This window comes from Danio rerio, chromosome 6 (assembly GCF_049306965.1).
Source record: "Danio rerio strain Tuebingen ecotype United States chromosome 6, GRCz12tu, whole genome shotgun sequence".
Classification (NCBI taxonomy): domain Eukaryota; kingdom Metazoa; phylum Chordata; class Actinopteri; order Cypriniformes; family Danionidae; genus Danio; species Danio rerio.
Genome location: NC_133181.1, coordinates 34,859,248 through 34,881,279, shown reverse-complemented (window position 1 = coordinate 34,881,279; position 22,032 = coordinate 34,859,248). Strand labels below are relative to the sequence as shown.

Genomic DNA, 22,032 nt, shown 5'->3' with positions numbered 1-22,032 from the left:
TATGCCTTTTTCCCTAAGCATAATAGTTTCTATGCTCTGATCCTAAACCCATATTATATATCTTCTTTAGTAAAAATAACAGACCTATAGGCCTATACATTACTGACTGCACAATCTAACTAAAAACATGATGCTTGCTGTAAACTAAGCTACATTATTTGAGCATTCGTTATGACATTGATCTGTTGTGGTCCAGCTTATGCATATCATTGGTAAAAAAGTCAGCCTTTTAGCAAAGCCTGATATTTTCCTGCAGGATTGACGCAGACTAAACTAAACTGTCTGAGGCCAGTTTTACTTGATGATCCCTCGCCAAATCTCGCCATGAGTGAGACGGAGAATGTTCAAAACCAGGACCGCTTGTATGCTTCAGTGGCAAAACGCAAACTGGTCTGCTAAATAAAATATTAATATAAATAAAATGACAGTGAAATATTCACAGTTTCAGAGTAGCCTATAATAACCTAAATAATTTTCTGTTAATGACAATCCATATTGTGCCCATCAGTTTCACTTGTATTAATTTCATAAACTACTTTGACCACAATAAGCCAGGCTTTAAAAACTATTCACAGCACTTAAAGTATTCCCCTCAAAGGAATATACTTAGTCGGAAGGATGAGAGAACAGAAACCCATTATGAGAATAATCTTGCGGAATAATCAGCCGGCACGTGAATGAATCGCTTGATACATTGGAGACACTGTGTGCAGCCCGCCGGTATCTGCAGTCACTTCCAAAACAGCAGCACAAAGGGAAGAAATCAGAGCGTTGAGGATCTCTAATAAAACATTTCATGTAGGCCTACTTTGTGTGTGAAGAGATGGTAATATCCCTCTCTACTCCAGTAATGCGAATGCGATCTGCTGATCTAGCAGACACAGCGCAACATGATTTAGAAACAGCAACAAACTTGTTGCGGTTCAAAATGAACCCATTTAATGCAAAACTAAATCCATTTCCCCACTAATTATTTAAAATAACAGGAACAAATAGTCTCAGAGAAAGTTTTTCGTGTTGTCATGAACACGACACGCAGCTTGAATTATGAATGAATGGAGAAATATTGACAGGCGCGGTGGTGGGAAGCGCTGAAGTGAACATGAATTTAACCACCTGAATATTTATCTGTATAATTCACAATAAACTGTAGAATGGCTTCAGAATATTTGGGATAGGATATAGTAGGCCTACATGACAACTTTCTAGTGCCTTTTAATAGGCTACCTTCATGGCTTAGTTGGCTTATTAACACAGAATATAGCGCACGTGCAAGATCGGATTTGAATAGTTACCAGCTGGCCAATACCTGATCCAGCAAAAATATTCGTTATCAAACCAATATCCGATCCAAGTGTCGGGATCGGTGCATCCCTAGATTTTATGCAAGTATTATTTACAAATGATGAACACATAAAATAAATTAATGCTCTTATCTGAATTTTTCATACAATTGTATTTATCTTATAGAAATTTTGATATATTGATATATAAGAGTGTCCCTCTATATATCTATATCTGTTTATATCGATATTTTATCCATATTTATATCAATGCATGTATATCTATCCATTCATCTATATATATATATATATATATATATATATATATATATATATAATATCCATCCATTGACCTATATCTACCCACCTATCTATCTACATATGCAGTGGAAGTCAGAATTATCAGCCCCCCTTTGATTTTCTTTTTTAAATATTTTCCAAATGATGTTTAACAAAGCAAGGAAATTTTCACAGTATGTCTGATGTTTTTTCTCCTGGAGAAAGTCTTTTTTTGTTTTATTTCGGCTAGAAGCAATTTTTAAATAAAAAAAAATAACATTTTAAAGTCAAAATTGTTGGCCCTTTTAAGCTATATATATTTTTGATAGTCTACAGAACAAACCATCATTATACAATAACCTGACTATTTACCCTAACCTGCTTAGTTAACCTAGTTAAGCCTTTAAAAGTGTCTTAAAAAAATATATCTAGTCAAATATTATTTACTGTCATCATGACAAAGATAAAATAAATCAGTTATTAGAAGAGAGTTATTAAAACTATTATGTTTAGAAATGTGTTGAAAACAACCAGAAATTGGGGAAAAAATAAACAGGGAGGCTGATAATTCTGACTTCAACTGTACATCCATCTATTAAATGGGAGGAATTACTATCTTGGACTTTGAACAGCCCTGCTATATCTATTACTTGCATACAGAGTTCAGATGCAAATGAGTATTTTCTGTAGCCTCATTTAAAAGGCAATGGAAATAACCTACCGAAGCATTGCTGAACGTACACACAGGAGCCTGAGACAAATGCTTAGAAAATGTCAGACAGCATTCAGGGGTTTTTGCATCTGAACTATTCAAAAGTTTACGGATTATTTTTAGAAGCATCGAGAGAAACGGTATTAAATCTATAAATCACTTAATTGAACAGAGAATCCAATCAAGAATCAAATTCCAACTCAAAAAAAGAGAACTTGTAAATCTGAATTAAATCAGGGCATTGAAATCAATACCCAGCATTCCTGAAGAGAAATTTATTTTACTGCACTCCTAAAGTCACACGTTCAAAGGAGAGAAAAAAAAAACTAGTTGAAATGTGACCTGGAGAGGGAGAATTGGGATCCATGTTGGGCAGGCGGAAGACATAGTGGATGTATGAGGAGAGAAGGCTGTTTCGCCCATGCATATCTTGACTGGTGTCCAAGTACTTGTGTAGACGGTTCACTATAGATGCCATCACTTCAAAAGAGGCCTGACCAAGATTCACTGCAGCAGAGAGAAAGTAAAATCAGATCATCAGAAAACTATATTATGCAGTTTTGAGATGAATTAATAATAAAGCTATATCGGTCAAAGGCGAGACATCCCATTTGGGGTGTTCGCATAACGTTACATTTGCAGAAATAAAACAAATAAGACTTTCTTCAGAAGAAAAAAAATATCAAACATACTGTTAAAATTTCATTACTCTGTTAAACATCATTTGGGAAATATTTTAAAAAGAAGAAAAAAATCTAATGGTGTTATTAATTCTGACTTCAACTGTACATAAAAAATAATACTTCAAGCATAGTGTCTGCTTTAATATTTCAAATATAAATAGTTAAAATGTGTGTGAAATATTAAAATGTAAACTCTTCCGTCATAAGTCAGCATCACAGATATTAAATATAAAACTAAGATTTTTGTTAAAATGTATTAAAGATAAAGTGATCTGGCTAAATCGTATTATATTTTACAATTACTAAAAATTACAATTACTAAAATAATTAACTTTTTATCCATAACATCAAAACATTTTCAGCATTTTTTTTACTTATCTTGACAAGCTACACATTAGATGCATATTACCTATCATTTCAATCCTAGAAGTGTGAACTCAAAATCTCTGGTGACGGTTACGGGTCATTTAACACCAAGATGCTTAAATATTCTTTTAATCTCCCATTCAATTATTCTTGTCCTAAATGTGCCTAACAAGATTTTTTTTGGAATAAACTACTTTTACACAAAATGTAATTTTATTGAGCGTCTAAATCATAATATAAATGTAAAATAGTAATTGTTTAACACAGAAATAATAAATAAATAATAATGCACCTTTAATATCTGAAAGCACATTTAAATGTTTGACTCATCAGCTAAAAATCTTTACCATTTCAGAAGGTTGTAGTGAACATAAAAAAATACCAGGGGAAAACCGTAAATACAAAACTAATGTTAAACAGACCAACATTTTTACAACAGTTATGATTTAACTTGCACATTGCTTTTTGTACATCCAAATCACCATTTCTCATCATTTTGATCATCCAAAACAACAATTAAGGAATAAATAACTGATTTAATTAAATCGAAATTGACAATTTAAAATAATTTTTGTTTAAAAGTTTAAAATCAATAAGTTAATCTGTGGCTGAACTAATAGAAACTTTACAGAAACTTTACATTACAGAAACTAACCACAAAAATTAAAATTCTGCCCTCATTTATTCACCTTAATCTGATTACAAACATAAGCTAAACATCAAACAATATTGTTATCCTTGAAAGGGAAATCAGTTTTCAGTCACAGACTTTTGAAACAACGACCTTGTAAGTAAATGATGGCAGACTTACTGCTTTTTTATTTTAATGCTGTATTTTATTTTATTTTTTGAGAAGATTTAGGTTGGAGCACAGTGAATACCTATCTGCCCAGCTATAACTGGTGGCCGCACCATCAGCAGCACCAGTTTGTCCAGCAGCAGGTGAAGGAAGCGAACCACAGGCTCCAGCTGAGAGGAATTCAAAGCTGCGATGCTAGACTTCAGCTCAGTCTCCAGATTATTCTCCATAATGCGCATGTCTCCAATCCTCACAGGAAACATGTGCTCATCCAGCGCGTGTACCAGAGCAAAGAACTTATCTAAATACTGGTCCTGCGGAGAGAACAGAAACACATCACAGACACATTTCTCTGAAGCAGTGTTTAAGTAACTATTATTTAGGCAATTCAGCTAGTAATTACCTGTGTGTGGATGGTGGACGCAGCCACAACCTCTACATTAAACACCCCTCTGTGGTTATCCACCCATTTCATTCCAGGAAGAGGAACCTACACACACGGACATAAAGAAATAAACTTCCAGTATAATTCTTGTATAAACCCTCTCCCAAAACCAGATTCCTCAAAAGATTCCTTCATGAAAAGGTGCTGTTCATTTATTCCCCTTCTGTCCATGCAAAATGTAAGTGACTTGCTTGCTTGGATAGTTCACCCAAAACTAAAAATTCTGTCCTGATTTGCTTTTGCTTTACTTTTTTCAAACCTGTTAGACTTTTCTTGTTGAATCCAAGATATTTTAAAGAAAGCAGGAAACTGGTAACCATTGACTTCCATAATAGGAATAAACAAATATTATGAACGTCAGTGGTTACCGTCTTAGATTTCTTCAAAATGTTGTTTTTAGTGTTCAACAGAATTAAGTCAAACAGATTTGGAGCAAGTAATTTTTAATTACGGTAGCTTGACAAAGCCAACATGCTGTTATACTATATAAACTTATTCTTCCATTTTCTCAGACTTCTTCTGAGACTAATTTTTATTTGCATCTCCTCCTAGACCGTTCATACTACAACCACTAAACTAACTCCAAACCTTTAAACTGCTCTGACTCGGGTTGCAATATCTTTTCCAACTGATCCGCCTTACGCTTTTCTGAAAACTGAATCGAAAAATTCTAAAAAGTCCCATTGATTTAGCATTGGACCAAATTTATGACCTCATATAGGGCCAGATGGAATTTGCGGACATTTTTTGCTATTTCTGCGCAGAATTTTGGTAAATATCTGCGGATTTATGCAGAATGATTTTGGGAGTATCATAACTAAAACCTTAATATATAAAATAAAAAGTAATACCTTTTTAACTTCCATTTAATGTTTACAAAGCAAATCCAATCAGACCCTCTTTATGGTAAACAAAGCAAGTCTCTCATATAATATCTCTTCTAAAAGACAGAAAATATTACTGTACAAACTATATTGTAAATAATCATATAAATATTCTCATATTAGTCAATAATATTACTGAAATTAATTTAAAAACTGAATAAATATGAAATTACACTCATTCATTTAACTTCTTGTGTGTATTGTGTATTAGCTTGCTCACTGTGCATGAGCAAATGGGTTGTTGCACTGCAATCAGTTTTTATTTTTTGACTTTTCAGGGCTCAAAATAAGGATTTACCAAAGTTATCTCTGACCACACCAAATAAGTATTTCTTAGCCACTATTTTTTTAATGTGTCAAAACAAGAAAAATACAGCACTTTTTAAATTCAACAAAACTTTTTTTTTTAAAAACATTACATTTGAAAAAGAATTATTGTCATGTATCTAAAATATGCACAGTAATCTGTCCTGGCTAAAAGTCCCAGATCACCAGTTTACTACACATAAATGGGGAGTAATCTCCCATTAAAGCAATGTTATTGTAAACAAATACAATTAAACCATATTAACACAAATAACTGTAAGCAAAAGAAAGCAAGTGAAACAAACAGTGTTTGATAATGAAAGGATGATCAAGCGCACACAGTAATATAGGCCTGTTAATAATCTGTTCAAAGAATAATTAAAAAGAAAGCAGTGACCGCTGCTGCTTTCAAAAGAATGTGTATTTTTTTAAATCTTGGGCTCTTGAAAGCAGCAGGACTGTGGGTGCACGATCATCGCTCTTTGTCCAATGAGTCTATTTCAAAGGGAACCGATCGCACCCGTTGAGCTTCCTCTAGGCATGGTTGCTTCGCGCAAGTAAACGGGAGCATGCGTGCTTTTTAAAGTCACGCGCATCACATCACCTGTGTGCGCGAGTGATCATCCTCTCGTTCGGTATTCACCTCCTTTTTTGCTGTTTTGCTTGCACAAACACAGTTATTTTTGTCAGTCGTGCTGCTTCTTGATTCTAATATCACATTTGCACAAATAATGGGCCATCCTTATTGTTGAACCTTGCTTTTAAGAAAACTACAATTTAAAAATGATTTCCAACCAGCCAAAATGGCTGGTGGAGGTGTCTACCTAACCTGCCACAGCTCAAATTTACCAAATTTGGTGGGTTGGCGGGTGTTTATGTAAAGCCCTGAATACAACACTTGACACTCAATTAATAAAATAAAAAAAGTTTTTCCATAATGAAATATCTCAGTAAAAGAACTGAGCATTTTAGCCATGTGTAATGTATGAGCAGAGTTGTCTTACATCAGGAGAGAGAACAGAGTATGACTGAGGTGGTTTCTCCAGAGACACTGGGAGGCAGAAGTGACCTGTTCTCAAGCGTCCATTTTGCAGCATGGGAATCCACTAAGAGAGAGGAAAAAAATTCATTTTTTAAGGAATATCATGACAATCATAATCCATGTCCAAAACAATTGGAAGACGATGCACTCAATTTTTAACTGACAGCATAGAAGTGCAAATCTTTGTTCTGAAATTTAATTAAGATGGCTTGCCAGAAAAGTCTGACTGATGGAAAGAAGCACAGCTGTAAAAAAAAAAAAAAATAAATAAATTATTCAAATAAATAGAATCTGAAATAACATTTTATGCTTCAAAAATAGTTTTTCCTGTGATCATTCAGACATTTAAGAAGATATTCCAGTCTTCAGTATTCAGCCGATCTATCACAAATAAATCTAATGCTGATTTGAATCATTATGCTATTAATATTAGCTGCAGTTGTAGTAGCATTATTAAAATATATATTATGCTGCTTAATATTTGTCAGAAATTTTTTACAATGACTAATAAATAGAAAATTAAAAACTACAAGCATTTGATAGATTTTTTGCAATGTACATCCCTCAGCATATACAAGTACACCAATCTATCTTTTAAACTCACATTTTGAATAGGAAGCAATGCAATATTATATTTGTGCATATAAATTAGCTTAGTCAGTACTGAAGCCAAATCTGGAGCTTATCTAACAAAATAACTTACGATAACGGTTAGAAACTAGTACACCCAAATGTATATGTTATAGAAAAATATTAAATACAAATTTTAAAAATGAGGAAAAATCAAGAGAAGCAAAACAATTAAAAACATTTGTTGATATTTTGAAGGTTGTAATTGTTTTGCAATGTTTTGCTTGTATTCTTTCAATTTCTAAATATGTTTGGTGACTAAAATATTATTTTTATAGATATATCTGCTTAATAAATCGGTTTGTTTAAATACTGCAAAATAATTTGTCCCTATTCACTATGAAATGCATAAACATATTAATTTTTTTTTAATTGGACGTACTCAATTATGTTGAACACTGTATAAGAGTAGTCACTAATAAAATATTAAGAAATGATGTAGAATTTTGTTTCAAAAACAGTATTGTTTGGTATTGTATTGTGTGTACCGTGTATCCAACAGGCGTCTCTAGTGGAGTGTTCTGCTTTTGTTGACAGCTGACGTGGTAGAAAGTGAAGAGTATGTGATGATGGTCGGTCAGCGAGGCTGGGAGCTTGATTTTAACTTCATCATAAAAATCGGGTGAGCTTATATCAGAGAGAGAGAGAAAAAAAGAAAAAAAAAAGATGAAAACAAATGAAAAAAAATTATTTAAAATAATTCATTCATCGACTATTAAGTAATCAAATATTTTTTTCAAATTCACAACTCAAATGCGTATAAATGAAAGTCAGAGGAATGGCAAATATAGAGTGGCTTCCACTTGAATAAGTTTATAATAAACACTGCAGCAAAGAACTTACCGATTATGATACACTACAGAAGTATAAGCCTCCTTTGAAAACTCAGCACAGCTGGATTTTCCAGAGATCACCTAAGAAAGCAAAAAATGTCATATAATTTCAACAAGCCAAAAAAACACTTCACCATAGAATGTTTGACCATATGAGAATTTGTAAACTGTTTCTAAATTGCATTTGTTCAAACTTACTGGCATAGCATTGCTCGGATCCTCCCCATTCATGAACTGCACTTTGACTGTAATGTTACGGGCAGAACCTTGACGGTTAGCGAAGTTCAGGCTCTGGGGGTTCACATACAAGAGGTTCCTGCAAACACACATAGAAAAAAAGGGGTATATACATAAAATGTTTGCTCGCACTACTCTATTTCAATTCCAAACAAGCATATTTAGAAATTTATCAAATAGGTTTAATTAAAAAGCCTTAAATTCAAAGTGTTAATTATTCTGGAAATGATTCTAAAATTGATTGAATTTAAAAAATATGATAGAACTTATTTATTACAAATGTCTTTTTAGTGCACATCTCTTTTTTAATGTATGTGCCTCATTATTACAAACCACAATAATCTAAAAAAAAATCTAAATAAATAATCGATTCATAAAGAACAAAATCAAGTCCCTCCATACATTTTATTTCTCACTTCAGCAGTAGTTTCATTCAGACTTAATTCAGACGCAACAGTCTTTTCATGCCAGACTTCAAAAGGTTAAATAACCGTGTCCATGAGAAAAAGTATAAGATAAACAACTTGGAATTTAACATGACTTTTAAAAACAGTAAGCAAATAAGTAAGAAAGGAAATAAGTAAATAAGTAAATAAATAAACAGAAAAATTAAAATGTACATCAAAAATTTCACATGTGAAAATTTCTTAAAGCACAAGGCCCGGGACAAAGTTTTGGACAATAACATCCATTTCCATTGATCTCTTCACTGCACAGATTTTTGTTGCACAACCGTTTCCGTTCTGCGGTTACAGTATCTGCAGGAACAGACAGAAATACTGCAGTGACGTGGAACACACTCTCCTGGGAAGCTGCACAGACCGCAAAAGGTCATAGTCTTTTCAAGGAGCACAGCTCTCTCATGCACTCAACATTACCTCCTCTACCAGACTACCAGAGGGAAGTGAATCCTTTGCACCGTGCACTCCACGAACTAGTCAAAATATTTTAATATATGTTGCATTAGAAAGCAAAATAAAAAAAATGTAAAAGAATCATATATAATTCATTTAATTTTATTTCCAGCGCTGGAGGGGACATTGGAGAGGATATTTCTATCCAGCTGAAGCTCCCCAACTGCTGACATACAAGCTCCTACATCCTGAATGGCCTCTGGGTACACAATGGGAGTCTGGTTGTGTTTGCTCTGTCTACATATATGGACTGAGGCCAAACTTTCTGCACCTGTCTGAACAGAACCAGCTAAAGCACAAATGCAGGAGAGCAATGAAAATGCAACGGCACAGTAAACATCCAACAAGTAACCTGGTAGGCAAATAAATATGCAGGTTTGTTTCAGTTTAACAGCATTTTCGTTACCTTAACATCTACTGAACAGCTTCCTTACATTACTATAATCAAAGGCAATGCCTGTTTGTTCTGTATATTTATTATCTTCCACAAAGGAATATTCAATTAATTTTGAAGCATGTGCATGTATGTTTTTCTTAACAAAATATTTAGTGAGAATGGTCCTTAAAATTGAAACTTAACCCAGAAAATAAATATGAGTTATTCATTAAATAGCAAGTAATAACAATGTCCCCTTAAAATAACTAATAAAACTAATAAAAGTATGTTTTTAAATTTGCTCGTCTCTCATACAGAACTAAGAGTTTAATAGTAGAGATCATTCTACAATTCAATCAGGGGAAAACTATTTAATAATTCAGAAACAGTGATAGGTTCAATAATTTACAAGCATTTTCAAAATGTATGCTCATTGACATAATTTTTATTTTTCTACTATACAATAAAATGTGTCCCGTGGCTCCAATTTCACTATTTATTTATTTATTTTTATGCTAAACAAAAGACAATAGTGTATTTTTACCATGACTTATGAGACTTTCTGTGTAGCAATATCGTTTTTATATATACACTGAATTATTGCATGACATATTGTTGACATACTCTTAGGGCTCCATTTTAATGGTTAAGGAGGTGTCTGAATCCACTTTTCCTATTTTAAGGATGTAAAAATATGCTCTGTGCCCCAGCGCATGGTCTAACAGGGTGTGTTTTGAGCATAACGTGCATTAAATGCCAACCAATCAGAGCCTCATCTCACATTCCCTTTAAGAGTCAGTTGGGAATGTTAGTTGCGTCGTGCCATGGTGCATTAGCTATTTACATGGCGGACTTTGTAAGAGGATAAACTGAACGTTTTACTAGCGAGAAAACAGTTAAACAGACCAACTGCACATGGATAAAGAATGAGCCTCCTCCATCCAGCCTCTTTACTTTACTTTTACGCTTTACTTTACTCTTTTACTTTTTGTGAAAAGGAAACCGTGTCGTACGCACTTTACTGAAGACATCTATTAGTCTACATATTTAATTTAGTTAGTTAAGCGCAAAGATTTTTCTAAAAATTTCTAAATTCAGTTCTAATTTAAAGCAAACAAATAAATGAACAATAATAATGAAGTGTGGTGTGAGTGATAAATGTTGTGGACATTGAGTTATATCCAAACACGCATCTTATTCTTATGCCCCATATAGTGATGCATACTGTATGTCTATAAAACCCGACAGGTGGACAAATCTAAACTTATTTTTATTTTAAAATATATATATTAAAATTGCATATAATAAATAACACTGCTAACAATAAAATTATACAAATGCAAATTGTCACAAACTAAAAAAAGCCCCCCGAGATGAGGCATGGAGGCAGTGGTTTTTGCATTTAAGTAGAAAATAATATTTTTTGTAACATTTTAATCTTTTGTATTTTTTCATATGTACAAATGTTAGTGTGTTGCTGTACATTCTGTGTGTATTAAGCAATGTGTAAGCGTTTGGACCTGCAAAGGTGCATAACTAACGCACTCTGGGCTAGACTTTAGTCCATCTTTTAGTTTGTCAATGTTGCGGTCCATCTTAGTTTCTCAAAATAGCAATACGCCAACAATGCGCCTTAACCAGTTAAACTCCGCAGACCTGGTACCGGTTCCGTGACATCATCGAATTTCAGATTTAAAGGGCTGGCATTGCATCAGACCCCCTTAAGTGGTTTCGTTTGAAAGTGTAGAATCTATATTTTATGCACATATGCATCACTTTGGTTTTTATACTACTGTACAAAAGTTATTTATATTTAAATACACAGTTTTTTGGATACCCGAGCTGGGTATTTTACATTGGTTCATTTTTATTTTTTTCATGACACGTGTACAAATTATAGCTCAAATGAAAGCTCTTGCCGGTGCTCATACGGTTCTAGCAATCTTATTACTGAATTATATTCACATATCAAACAGTTGCCAAATTAAACGGGGTGTTTTCATGGCGCAGAAGTGAAAACAATACATTTATGATCACTTAGCAGCCCCAGATAGCAGCTGTCATCTCTTACATTATGCTGTGTGCTTGAGGGCCATTTCTCCTCTGTTTTTGAGATGATGTGCATAAGTAATCCGTTTATATGTCTGACGTGGTCCAAACATAGTGAATTATGTTTGACCAAACAAAAGAGTAGTGAAATATGAAAACAATGATCGATCCCTGTGGCTTGTACAGCACCTCTTATCAGTTGCAATACAATAATTTCCATAAATTATGGAAGAGACATTTTTCTTTTTTCCTATGATTACAGACATTTGCAGGACCCTTAAAATTAATTACAGCAAGCTAGACCACACAGAACCTAAAGGGTACACTTTCAAATGTGAGTTTATAAGAAAAAGAAAAGAAAAATACTAAAAGTGCATCTTTTTTTAGGTGTTTATTACAACACAGACAACATATACAGTTATTTTTAAACACAATAGTGTTTTATTAAAATTCAAAGGGTTTTCTTTAAAATGATACCAAATTTTTGCATTTACACCTCTGCATGTGGATTTGGGAAGCTTTTAAATTTGGGTAGATAAAATCCAGGCGGAAATCCCAAAATAACATTTTAAAGAGTTTAACTTTAATACACCTCATTTTTAGACCAACACACCCATGAGTCCACAAAGTGGGTGCACATGGATTTGCTATTTAAACAACGTGGGGTTGCATTGGTCTGAAAATAGCAACAAATTTCGCTAAACACGCCTTGCGTTTTATTGCGCCAGGTGGATGATAGGGCCCTTAGACTGCATTACACCCCAAAATATTGTGGCAATAAGCAATAAGTATTAATTAATTGTTATTTTTTACTTTGACAAAATTATAGATTTTCATAATATAAAATGGACATTTGAGTAAGCACTTATTTTCTATACATTTCATTAACAATGTTAGGATAATAGTTGCTTTCACTGAATGATAGGGATGTAACAATATTGTAAATAACGTCATACCGCAATAGTAATTTTTTTCAATATTACCGTAGGAGCATGACTCAATAAAACTATATTTCTGAGAAAAGTTTGCTTAGACAAATGAAGCGAACGGAAGGTAGCAGGAACTACAATTCCCATCATCCTTTGCGGTCTGTTGTTACTACAGATCCAGTAATGCGGAAATGGAGTGTGTTGCTAGTAGCGGGGAAGAAAAAGAGCTGGAAATGATCGAACCTAAAGCGGGTTTTAAATCGGATGTGTGGAAGCATTTCGTTTTTTTTCTAAAAACATACGAAAAAGGAGAAAAGGTGACAGACAACGAAAAAAAAAAACAGTATGCAGGCACTGCCAGACAGTGGTTAAATATAAGTCAGGGAATATGACTAAAAACAGTCATGGGGACAGCAGAACACAGCACACTTGTTAGATTGATGCAGACATTGACTTGTACCGCAAAGAGACCTCTATCTCATTCATGGCTTGTCCTCTCAAGTGATGGAAAGACAATGCACAACGTTACCCACTGCAGTCAACCTTGGCTAAATCATATCTCTCTGTCCCAGAAACCTTAGTCCCAAATGAGAGGGTTTTTTTCTGTTGCAAGGGACATTGTAAGAGATCCCAGCTTTTACCAGATTATAGTTATATAATTTTTCTTAAAAAACCCATCTCTATCTAAGTGAGTAAGTGATTAAATGTTGAATGTGATGAGTTTTCAACAATACTAAATTGAAACTTTATTTTTTTTATATGGTTTAAAAGTTTATTGTTATTAAAATTGAAAAATTGAAGTTCCTGTTTCGAAACTTTCAGATAGATGGCTAATTTGTATGTCATTGATATGTTCAGTGCTGAGGTAAATAAACACTTTTGGCACTTTTTTTCCAAGTCTTTTCATTAGTTTTGTTTTTCCTGTAAATTATTCAATAAATACCGTACCGTGCCATTCATACCGAGGCATTATTGTACTGTGAAATTCTGATACCGTTACATCCATTATTTAAAAATTAATCCATATTGTAAAATTATATTTTCACAATAGTTATTTAAAACATTAAATTAGACTCATAACTTCAATTTAAAATTACTTTGTTCATGCACAATAACTTTTGTTGCAACAAACTTTAAAGACAACAAAATTCTTCATATTGTATTTCTATATATCTATGAATCACCCTTTGCTGCTACACAATTACATTTTTGTACAAATAATAATTTAAAAAACAATGATGCGTTTAAAATGGCATTAAAATATTTGCTAAATAACTACTTGACTAACCAGGTAAACATTAAAAATAAAAATCTGCAGCTGAACCCTAAAGTGAGATTAATAGCAAGCTGCAGTAAATAAAAGCCCTGTACATATCAGTGGAAATGTCACAAACTCGCCCAACTTCAGTCATCACTCATCTGTATTACTGCCTGAGCCGAATCATCCAGCAACGATCCTGCTTGTACATGCAGCCCCTGTCAGTGGCATTTAAGAATGATGCTTCGCTGATTCAGGAGAGCGTTAAATCAAACCCTGAACCGTAAATCGTATACTTTTATTATTAATTCCCATCCAGCAGTACATGTGCAGTGGCTGCAGTGAGAATATGATTGATCAGCAGCATGATTCATCAGCATCATTCATCTTTGCTTATCAGATGCGACCAGGGAACAGGTTATGGATGTCCTGTGCGCGTGCGTGCGTGTGTGTGTTTGTGTGTGTGAGACAGAGAGAGACACTGTAAATTGTCTGCCCAGAGTACACTTTCCACAGATTAGGAGGAGGATGCTCAACACAGCTAGCTTAATAATTACCAAATGCTCCCTCCCCTCTCAGTGTAGCGGTATATATTTGAGGAATCTCTGCTGTTTTTGGCGTTCAAGTATGAGATGAGAAGCGAGAAAAGAGGCTTGAAAGAGACCCAGCAGGGAACAGACTGAAGCAGTGAGCAAATCTACTTTTAAACCAACAAAAAGGATGTTGATGTTGATCCTGCTTTTGTGGCTAAGCTTGTCCACAACAAGCGCAGCCCCTAACTCAAAGAAATCACCCACGGAGGCGCCAATACTTATAACCGCACCGCCGACTGAAGCTAGATCCCGCTTCGCCATGCTAGATGACGTGCGACTGCTGGCCAACGGTCTGCTTCAGCTCGGCCAGAGTCTCAGAGAGTTTGTGCACAAGACCAAGTCTCAGATCAACGACATCTTCCAGAAGCTCAACATCTTTGATCGTTCCTTCTACCAGCTCTCGGTGGTCACCAGCGAAATTAAAGAAGAGGAGGAGAAGCTGAAGGAGACCACAATATTTTTGAAGGCCAATAATGAGGAGATCAGAAACCTGTCATTGGAGATCAACTCAAAAATCAACAACATTCTCCAAGAGCGCAGCCAGTTGCACACTAAGGTCGGTGGGCTGGAGGAGAAGCTGAAGGGCTTGTCGCAGAGCATGATGCCTTTGGAGCAACTTCAAGAGATCACTGCTTTGAAGGTAAGTTTGGTAAAGAATTTAAAATCAAACTACAGCTTTTCATGTTTAGTTATGTACTGTAATATGCATTTGAATCAAATCTGATTACAAGAGTAAAACCAATACATACTAATAAAATGGATTGTATATCTGTACAGGTATCTGTTCCAACTGAATCAAGCTGCACATTTACTGCATTACCAACTTGTTTGTTTGCAGGATGTGATTGAAACACAAGAAAGGACCATTACAGATCTGCTTAGATCTGTTAAAGAGCAACATGACCAGCTTAACTACCAGAAGATCAAAATTAAAAGTCTTGAAGATAAGGTAAGCATTGGTGTTTTATGCATATTCATGTTTACATGAAAGTTCAAATTAGAAACTTTGAAAAATTGGAAATTGAAAAAATTATGCATTTTGATCATAAAAATGGCTAACAAAATCTTACTCATTGAGCAATAAATATGCAATAAATATATAAAATGGCATTGTAATAACAAATAGATATTGTAATAATATCTATGATTACTTACTGATTATGTTTGGGATTTAAAATAATTATTGAACATATCTTCTGCCTTTTTTGTGTGTTTATTAATAATAAACATACATTTATTTCAGGTCAACTATGACACTTTTCAAGACACCATTGAAAAACCTATGGATTTAAACCCAGAAACCCCCGACCCTTTTCGGTACTTAACAACGAACTCAACAAATGGAACTAAGGATATAAATGGTAAAACAGGACAAAATAAAAATTAAATCCATTGAAATATTTGCTTAAATAACCTTTAATCTTCAGCTTTTGCTTTGCTGCACAGATTTTCCAGCAGACTGCAGTGAGGTGTTCACAAGAGGCCAGAAAACCAGTGGAATTTACCCAATCAAGCCCAATCAATCTGAGCCTTTCTATGTTTACTGTGAGATAACCCCTGGTAAGAAACCAATAATGTTCAATGTACATTATCTGACTTCCTACTTATAGCAATTACAAAACCTGTGATAGGATATATTACAAAGGGCACACAAAACCCATTCACTAACTATAAAGGGTGTGCTTTTATTCAATTCAATTCATCGTTATTTCTATAGCGCTTTTTACAATGTAAATTGTCATTATCACCATTCTCATCAAAGTTATTTACAGTTTACGTTTTTTCTCTAAGACGGTGCAGCCACTGTCATCCAGAGGAGGGAGGATGGTTCGGTTGATTTTGACCAGTCATGGGAAAAATATGAACATGGATTTGGGAAACTAGAAAGTAAGTATAAGTAGGGGAAAAAAATAAAAAGTTTTCCTGTCCATTTTTGAAAAGGTTTACATATAAATTCCAAAACAATCCCTTTTCACACATATCTGTGAAATCTTTTTTTTAAACAAATTGCATTATGCATGCCTCGCCATTAGTTGGCGATATCAAAAACTAACAAATGTAGATTGACAATGTAATACTCCTCTAAATGACATCACAGTCCCATCAATAGCAGCTAATTAGGTAGCATTTCAGCTAGAGACAACTGTAAAAATACATCACAATCTGTACTCTACACTTAAAGACTAGCCTATTTTTTCCATCATCATTTGAAAATAGAAAAAACATAAAAAACAATGTCATTAAGTGTCATTAAATGTAACTAAGTTGAAATGTCTTTGTGTTACAGAGGAGTTCTGGCTTGGCTTAGCAAAGATCCATTCCATTGCTCAACAAGGCGAATACATTTTACACATTGAACTGGAGGACTGGAAGGAGGAAAAGAGATTCATCGAGTACACCTTCACGTTGGAAGGCCCTGCATCTGACTATGCCCTTCACTTGGCCCCTTTGTCTGGAGATTTATCCGACGCCATGAGCAACCACACAGGCATGAAGTTCTCAACCAAGGACAGAGACAACGATAATCATGACGAGTCCAACTGTGCCCGCAACTACACAGGTATAAAAAAACACTCAAACAAAGATGAAACATTAAAAGGGTTAAATCAGCCCAAAATTAAAAGTCTGTCATCATTAATCATTTTAAAGTGATTACAAACTCATTTGAAACCTCCTAAAAACAATTGAAGATATTTCCAACCAAAATGACAGATTCCTTTCATTAAAAGTCTGTTCACACCAATCTACACTGTGAAAAAAATGCTGGGTTCCACACAATTCCTTCCTTCATGTTGTCTTAACACAAATCAATTAAATTAACAGAACATTTTTTAAATGTAAGTTGATTGAACATAAAACATATAAGTTGTGCCCAAAAAACTTAAGTATTGTTGTTTTAACTCAATTTAAATAAGTAGTTTGAACAAGCAGCAAAAGTCATTGATATGTGTATGAGTGTATGTGTGTATGATGCTTCAAAACATTTGTTAAAAAAAAAGGCAAAATATAAATACACAATTTTTTAATAAAGCTTTCATAGTTCCTAGAGCTATTTGCAGAGGCACTTGAACTATATTGGCTCCTACGTGACAGTAGGGTCTAGAGAAGGAGCTACTTCCAGTTATGCAAGTGTACATTTACTGAGCAAATGCATGCATTAATATCACCAGCACAGTATTTTAAAGTGTTACAATACAAAAACATACAAAAAAAATATTTTTTTTAACAAAACCCACCACTTCAGTTGTTGATTTTATTAAAGCCACACTTGAAGTTGCTGTTTACAGAGAGGGAATTTGGATCTAGGGGCATAGTGGGAGGATAGTTCTTATTACTGAGTTCCTACTTTGTGCAAAAGCTCCTTATATCATTTAAGCATTTTATACCAAATGTTCCGAAGTCAAGAAACAACATCAGTTTTTATGAGGAGTAAATGTATTTGTTTATCAGTGATCAGTGAACAATGTTTACAGTATTAACATTTTGTTTACAGAAGCCAAATGCTTGCTTGATAAGAGAGAACCAATGAGGTTCATTCTTGTGTCAAGCAGCATGCTTATGCTTCCACCAGAACTACTGAGGTTTTGCTCATATGTCCAGCAGGCATGGAAGATGTCTGCTGGTCAATGTTTATCAAAGTTTCAATGAAAGGACATCATCATTTGTGTTTAGAATATGACAAAGTTAATGATGACAAATTTAATTAAGGGCTGAAACACTCAGTATATAACTGAAGTCACCATGAACTCAAATTGTTTTGATCCTTTCAGGTGGTTGGTGGTTTGATGCATGTGGAGACACCAACTTAAATGGAAGATATGCCTGGATGAGATCCAAGGCTCGTCACCAGCGCAGGAAAGGAATCTACTGGAGGCCATCCAAAGGAAGCTCATATACCCTCAAATCCACAAAGATCACCATCAGACCATCAACCCAATTTCAATAATCCCTGACCCTAGACTCTCCATTGGGAAATTCAAAATCAATCAGTGAGGTCACACTGTCAGCAGACACCTGGCCAACAAAACGTTTCCCTTTCTCTAAAGACAGCCGAAACTGGATGATGCAATGGAACTGCAACAGGTCATTGACTCTGGAAGAGGTTAAAAACCAAGTCAAAGGGTTATTGCAACACGCACGCATGCGTTAGTTAGTCAGATTAGAAATTAGTAGCTTGTTGATCAAGAAGTACTAAGACTGAACAGATTCAAATGACAAATCACACCTTTGGAACAGAATCTGGTGCATGTTATTATAGCAATATGTAAATCTGCAGTTTGCAGACCATATGCATATTATTACAGAGCTACACTATATTCAACTATACAGCTTATAAATGTCATTTCACATTGCATGTTAACTTAAAGACAATGTGCAACAGTAGAAAAGCAAAGGATAACACTTTGTAATAAGTTTCATTACATCATAACTGTCATGCTTTAACACACTTTATATTATTTTAAATACAAAAACTAAATATATGCATTTTTCAGTCACACTTTATTTTGATAGTCTGTTTGTTGAATTTAAGTTACATTGCATCTACATGCCAACTAATTCTCATTAGATTATAAGTAGACTGTTGGGGTTAGTGTAAGTTGACATGTACTTGCAATGTTTCTTATAGTCAGTTAAATGTCTGCTGAAGAAGCAGTATCAACAGATATTAAGCAGACAATCTACTAATACTCAAATGGACTATCACAATAAAGTGTTACCAATTTTTCGTTTTCTATTGAAAGTTAATATAATTGAAGGTTATTACAAAGTGTTACCAAAAAATGTGGTGTTATAGTTGGGTCTTCTGCATGTCTCTTTCTGTTACTGAGTCATATTGACTCCTGGTTACGCTTTGTACATACTCAGCTCTACTGTATATATTTAGTTTACAGAATGTTTCTCAGTGGTGTGGGGGTACAACATATTTATAGTGACAATAAGCCAAAAAAATAAAAAATAAATAAATCCTTTAAATAAGCGGATTATTGAACTCGAGTGAGACTTGAAATGTCTTCTAGGACTGGTTATTACTGTAAATTCCATGGTATAATTAAAACAAACTCTCAACACAGAATACAGCATTCACAAAACTATACTCAGGGGCTGGGACTATTAAAATAAACCAGATCATTTAAAAGTTTAGCTCAAGGGAAGGGGGAGAAGAGAACAAATTGTTAACAGAAAATAAATAAATAATAGAGCAGGAGGACGGATAAACGATAAATCAGAGCAAGAATATTGCCGGCAGTAAACCATAACCCAATCTACCCAGACATCAGCACCCAAATCAAGGCTGGCTATGTAGAGAGTCCAGAGGAAGATAACAAAGTTGGCGCAGGGTGAGAGCTGACAAACATGTCCTCTGTATGGCAGGTTATGTCAACGTACACTGAAGATAAGCATCTTTGTCGGGCCAACCGTGACTATATCAGTAAACCTAAAATAGCTTGAAGTATACAGCGAAGCAGACTGCTTAAACACGGATACAACGCTCAAGGTATTTGTCAATGAGAAAAACCAAAGACAACACTTTTTACTACAGAAAAAAGTACATTTGGCAAATTTATTTGATGATAAGAGTGTGTAAAATGCTTCAATGTGTTGCATGTACCAATTTTCAATTTTTTATCACACAAGGAAACATGTTTATTGAGGAATGCAGGAGAACGGCTGCTAAATCAAATCGAAGGGCGAACCGATTAAATAATTTTTACTGTAGTCAACGCACACTTTACTTCATGTGAGCTTTTTGTTTTTCTATGTATTTTTCCAAGTAAAATAAATAATAATAAAAACCTGTAGTTAGTCTTTTTTAATATTTTTTTATAAAACTGCACAATAATGTATTCACTAACATGAACAAACAATGAACAATTTATTATGGTATTCATATCTGTTAATGTTGGTTAATAGAAATAAAGTCGTTCATTAATAGTTCATGTTAACTCGCAGTGCATTAACTAATGTTACCAAGCATAGATTTGGATTATAAAAGTACATTAGTAAATGTTGAACTATGATTATTAAATGTTAAACCTATATTGGTCATTATTAGTTCATGTTAGTAAATACATTAACTAATAAAACCTCAATTGTAAAGTGACCATTTTATTTATATAGTTTTTCTCTTCCCAAATTAACAGGATCCTTACACAATTTCCTTGATTAAACATGCAAGGTGATTAAACAAACTCATTGTTCCCTCCAGACATTACTTTTGGCAAATACTGCCTGAAGTAGCTTAGTTTTAAATGTGAAGAAAAGATTAAATTGATAAATGCCAAAGGTATAATACTAGCCAAGTCAACATATTTTTAAAATCTTATTAAAATTAGGGCTGCACAATATATCGCTTCAGCATCGATATCGCTATGTTCACGTCACAAGATATATAGTCACGTCTCAAGAGCTTGTATTATCTATTTATCATTTGCATGTGTTTTTTTTAATGGCTGTAATTGTATAATGACTTTAAAAAGCATTCAGGTATAAGAAATTGTACCACTTGCGACCTTAACTACAATTCATTTTATCGAATTTTAATTTTTTTTATTATTCAGTTTCTGTAGTTGAATACTGTTAAACTCGAGACGTGACAAAACACTTTACTTCAATTGTATCTTTTTCTTGATTATATTTATAGATTGCATGTGTTGTGAGTATTTTCATGCATAACAAATACAGAAACGCACTGCAAATAGCACAGACCACAACGAAAATGTGTCAGGAACCACAAAAACGTTATAGATTGTTTATTAGATTTTTCTGGACATGTACTCCCACTGCAGAATCATTCCAACTGATTTAACATTCTAAACACTTTACAAATAGAGATATTTGGCTCTTTTTTGATGATCCATGCGTAAAGTCCAAAGCTCGGTGCGCAAAAGCATTAAGAGCATGTCAGAATCCACTTTTACTATTTTAAGGATGGAAAAATCCACTTTGCGTCGTGGTGCATGGTCTAACAGGGTTGAGCTTAATCTCTTTATGAGTTATAGGTGTGTTTTGAGGGAAAAAAAAACAATCAGAGTCTTATTGTCCATTCCCTTTAAGAGTCAGTTGTGTCGTGCCATAGCACATTTGCTATTTATATGGCGGACTTTGTAAGTGGAAAAACTGAATGCTTCACTAGTGAGAAAACAGTTAAACAGAGCATCTACAGCGCGAGAATGAAGAATGCTCCTCATTCTTTACTTTCACTCTCGTGGATAAGGAAACGTGTTGTATGCACAGATATTCATTAACCTATACATAATTAATTCCGTTTGTTAAGCGCAAAGATTTGCTTCAAAACTATTTCTAAATTCAGTTCTAATTTCCAGCAAACGAATAAATGAACAATAATAACGAAGCGTAAGGTGGACAAATCTAAGCTTTTTTAAATAAAACAAATATAAATATGCAAATAATA

General features: G+C 34.0%; 2 protein-coding genes across 52 annotated transcripts in view; one reads left to right on the top strand and one right to left on the bottom strand.

The window, feature by feature from the left end:
* dock7 (dedicator of cytokinesis 7) overlaps window positions 1-22,032 on the bottom strand; it is a 78,642-nt gene that overhangs the window by 40,881 nt on the left and 15,729 nt on the right. For all 50 annotated transcript variants that reach the window (XR_012408025.1, XR_012408026.1, XR_012408027.1 and 47 more), the window contains exons 15-21: window positions 8,461-8,578; window positions 8,273-8,343; window positions 7,918-8,056; window positions 6,762-6,863; window positions 4,526-4,612; window positions 4,205-4,436; window positions 2,617-2,781 (exon numbers count right to left, since the gene is read on the bottom strand). Coding sequence is in view for 35 of the 50 variants with exons in the window: in XM_021477170.2 (XP_021332845.1) it covers window positions 2,617-2,781; window positions 4,205-4,436; window positions 4,526-4,612; window positions 6,762-6,863; window positions 7,918-8,056; window positions 8,273-8,343; window positions 8,461-8,578 (914 nt within the window). In the remaining 15 variants the exon portion in view is untranslated. The remainder of the gene's footprint in view (window positions 1-2,616; window positions 2,782-4,204; window positions 4,437-4,525; window positions 4,613-6,761; window positions 6,864-7,917; window positions 8,057-8,272; window positions 8,344-8,460; window positions 8,579-22,032) is intronic.
* On the top strand, window positions 9,336-20,419 carry angptl3 (angiopoietin-like 3). 2 transcript variants are annotated; one of them, XM_073952475.1, is made up of 8 exons: window positions 9,336-9,768; window positions 14,652-15,258; window positions 15,457-15,567; window positions 15,862-15,979; window positions 16,065-16,178; window positions 16,410-16,505; window positions 16,906-17,178; window positions 18,389-20,419. In XM_073952475.1, exons 2-8 carry the CDS (start codon window positions 14,746-14,748, stop codon window positions 18,562-18,564), a joined length of 1,401 nt encoding a protein of 466 aa, XP_073808576.1. In that variant the 5' UTR covers window positions 9,336-9,768; window positions 14,652-14,745; the 3' UTR covers window positions 18,565-20,419. The 2 variants fall into 2 exon arrangements, with proteins under 2 accessions (XP_073808576.1, NP_571893.2); NM_131818.3 differs by lacking the exon at window positions 9,336-9,768 and having other exon boundaries at window positions 14,645-15,258; window positions 18,389-19,123.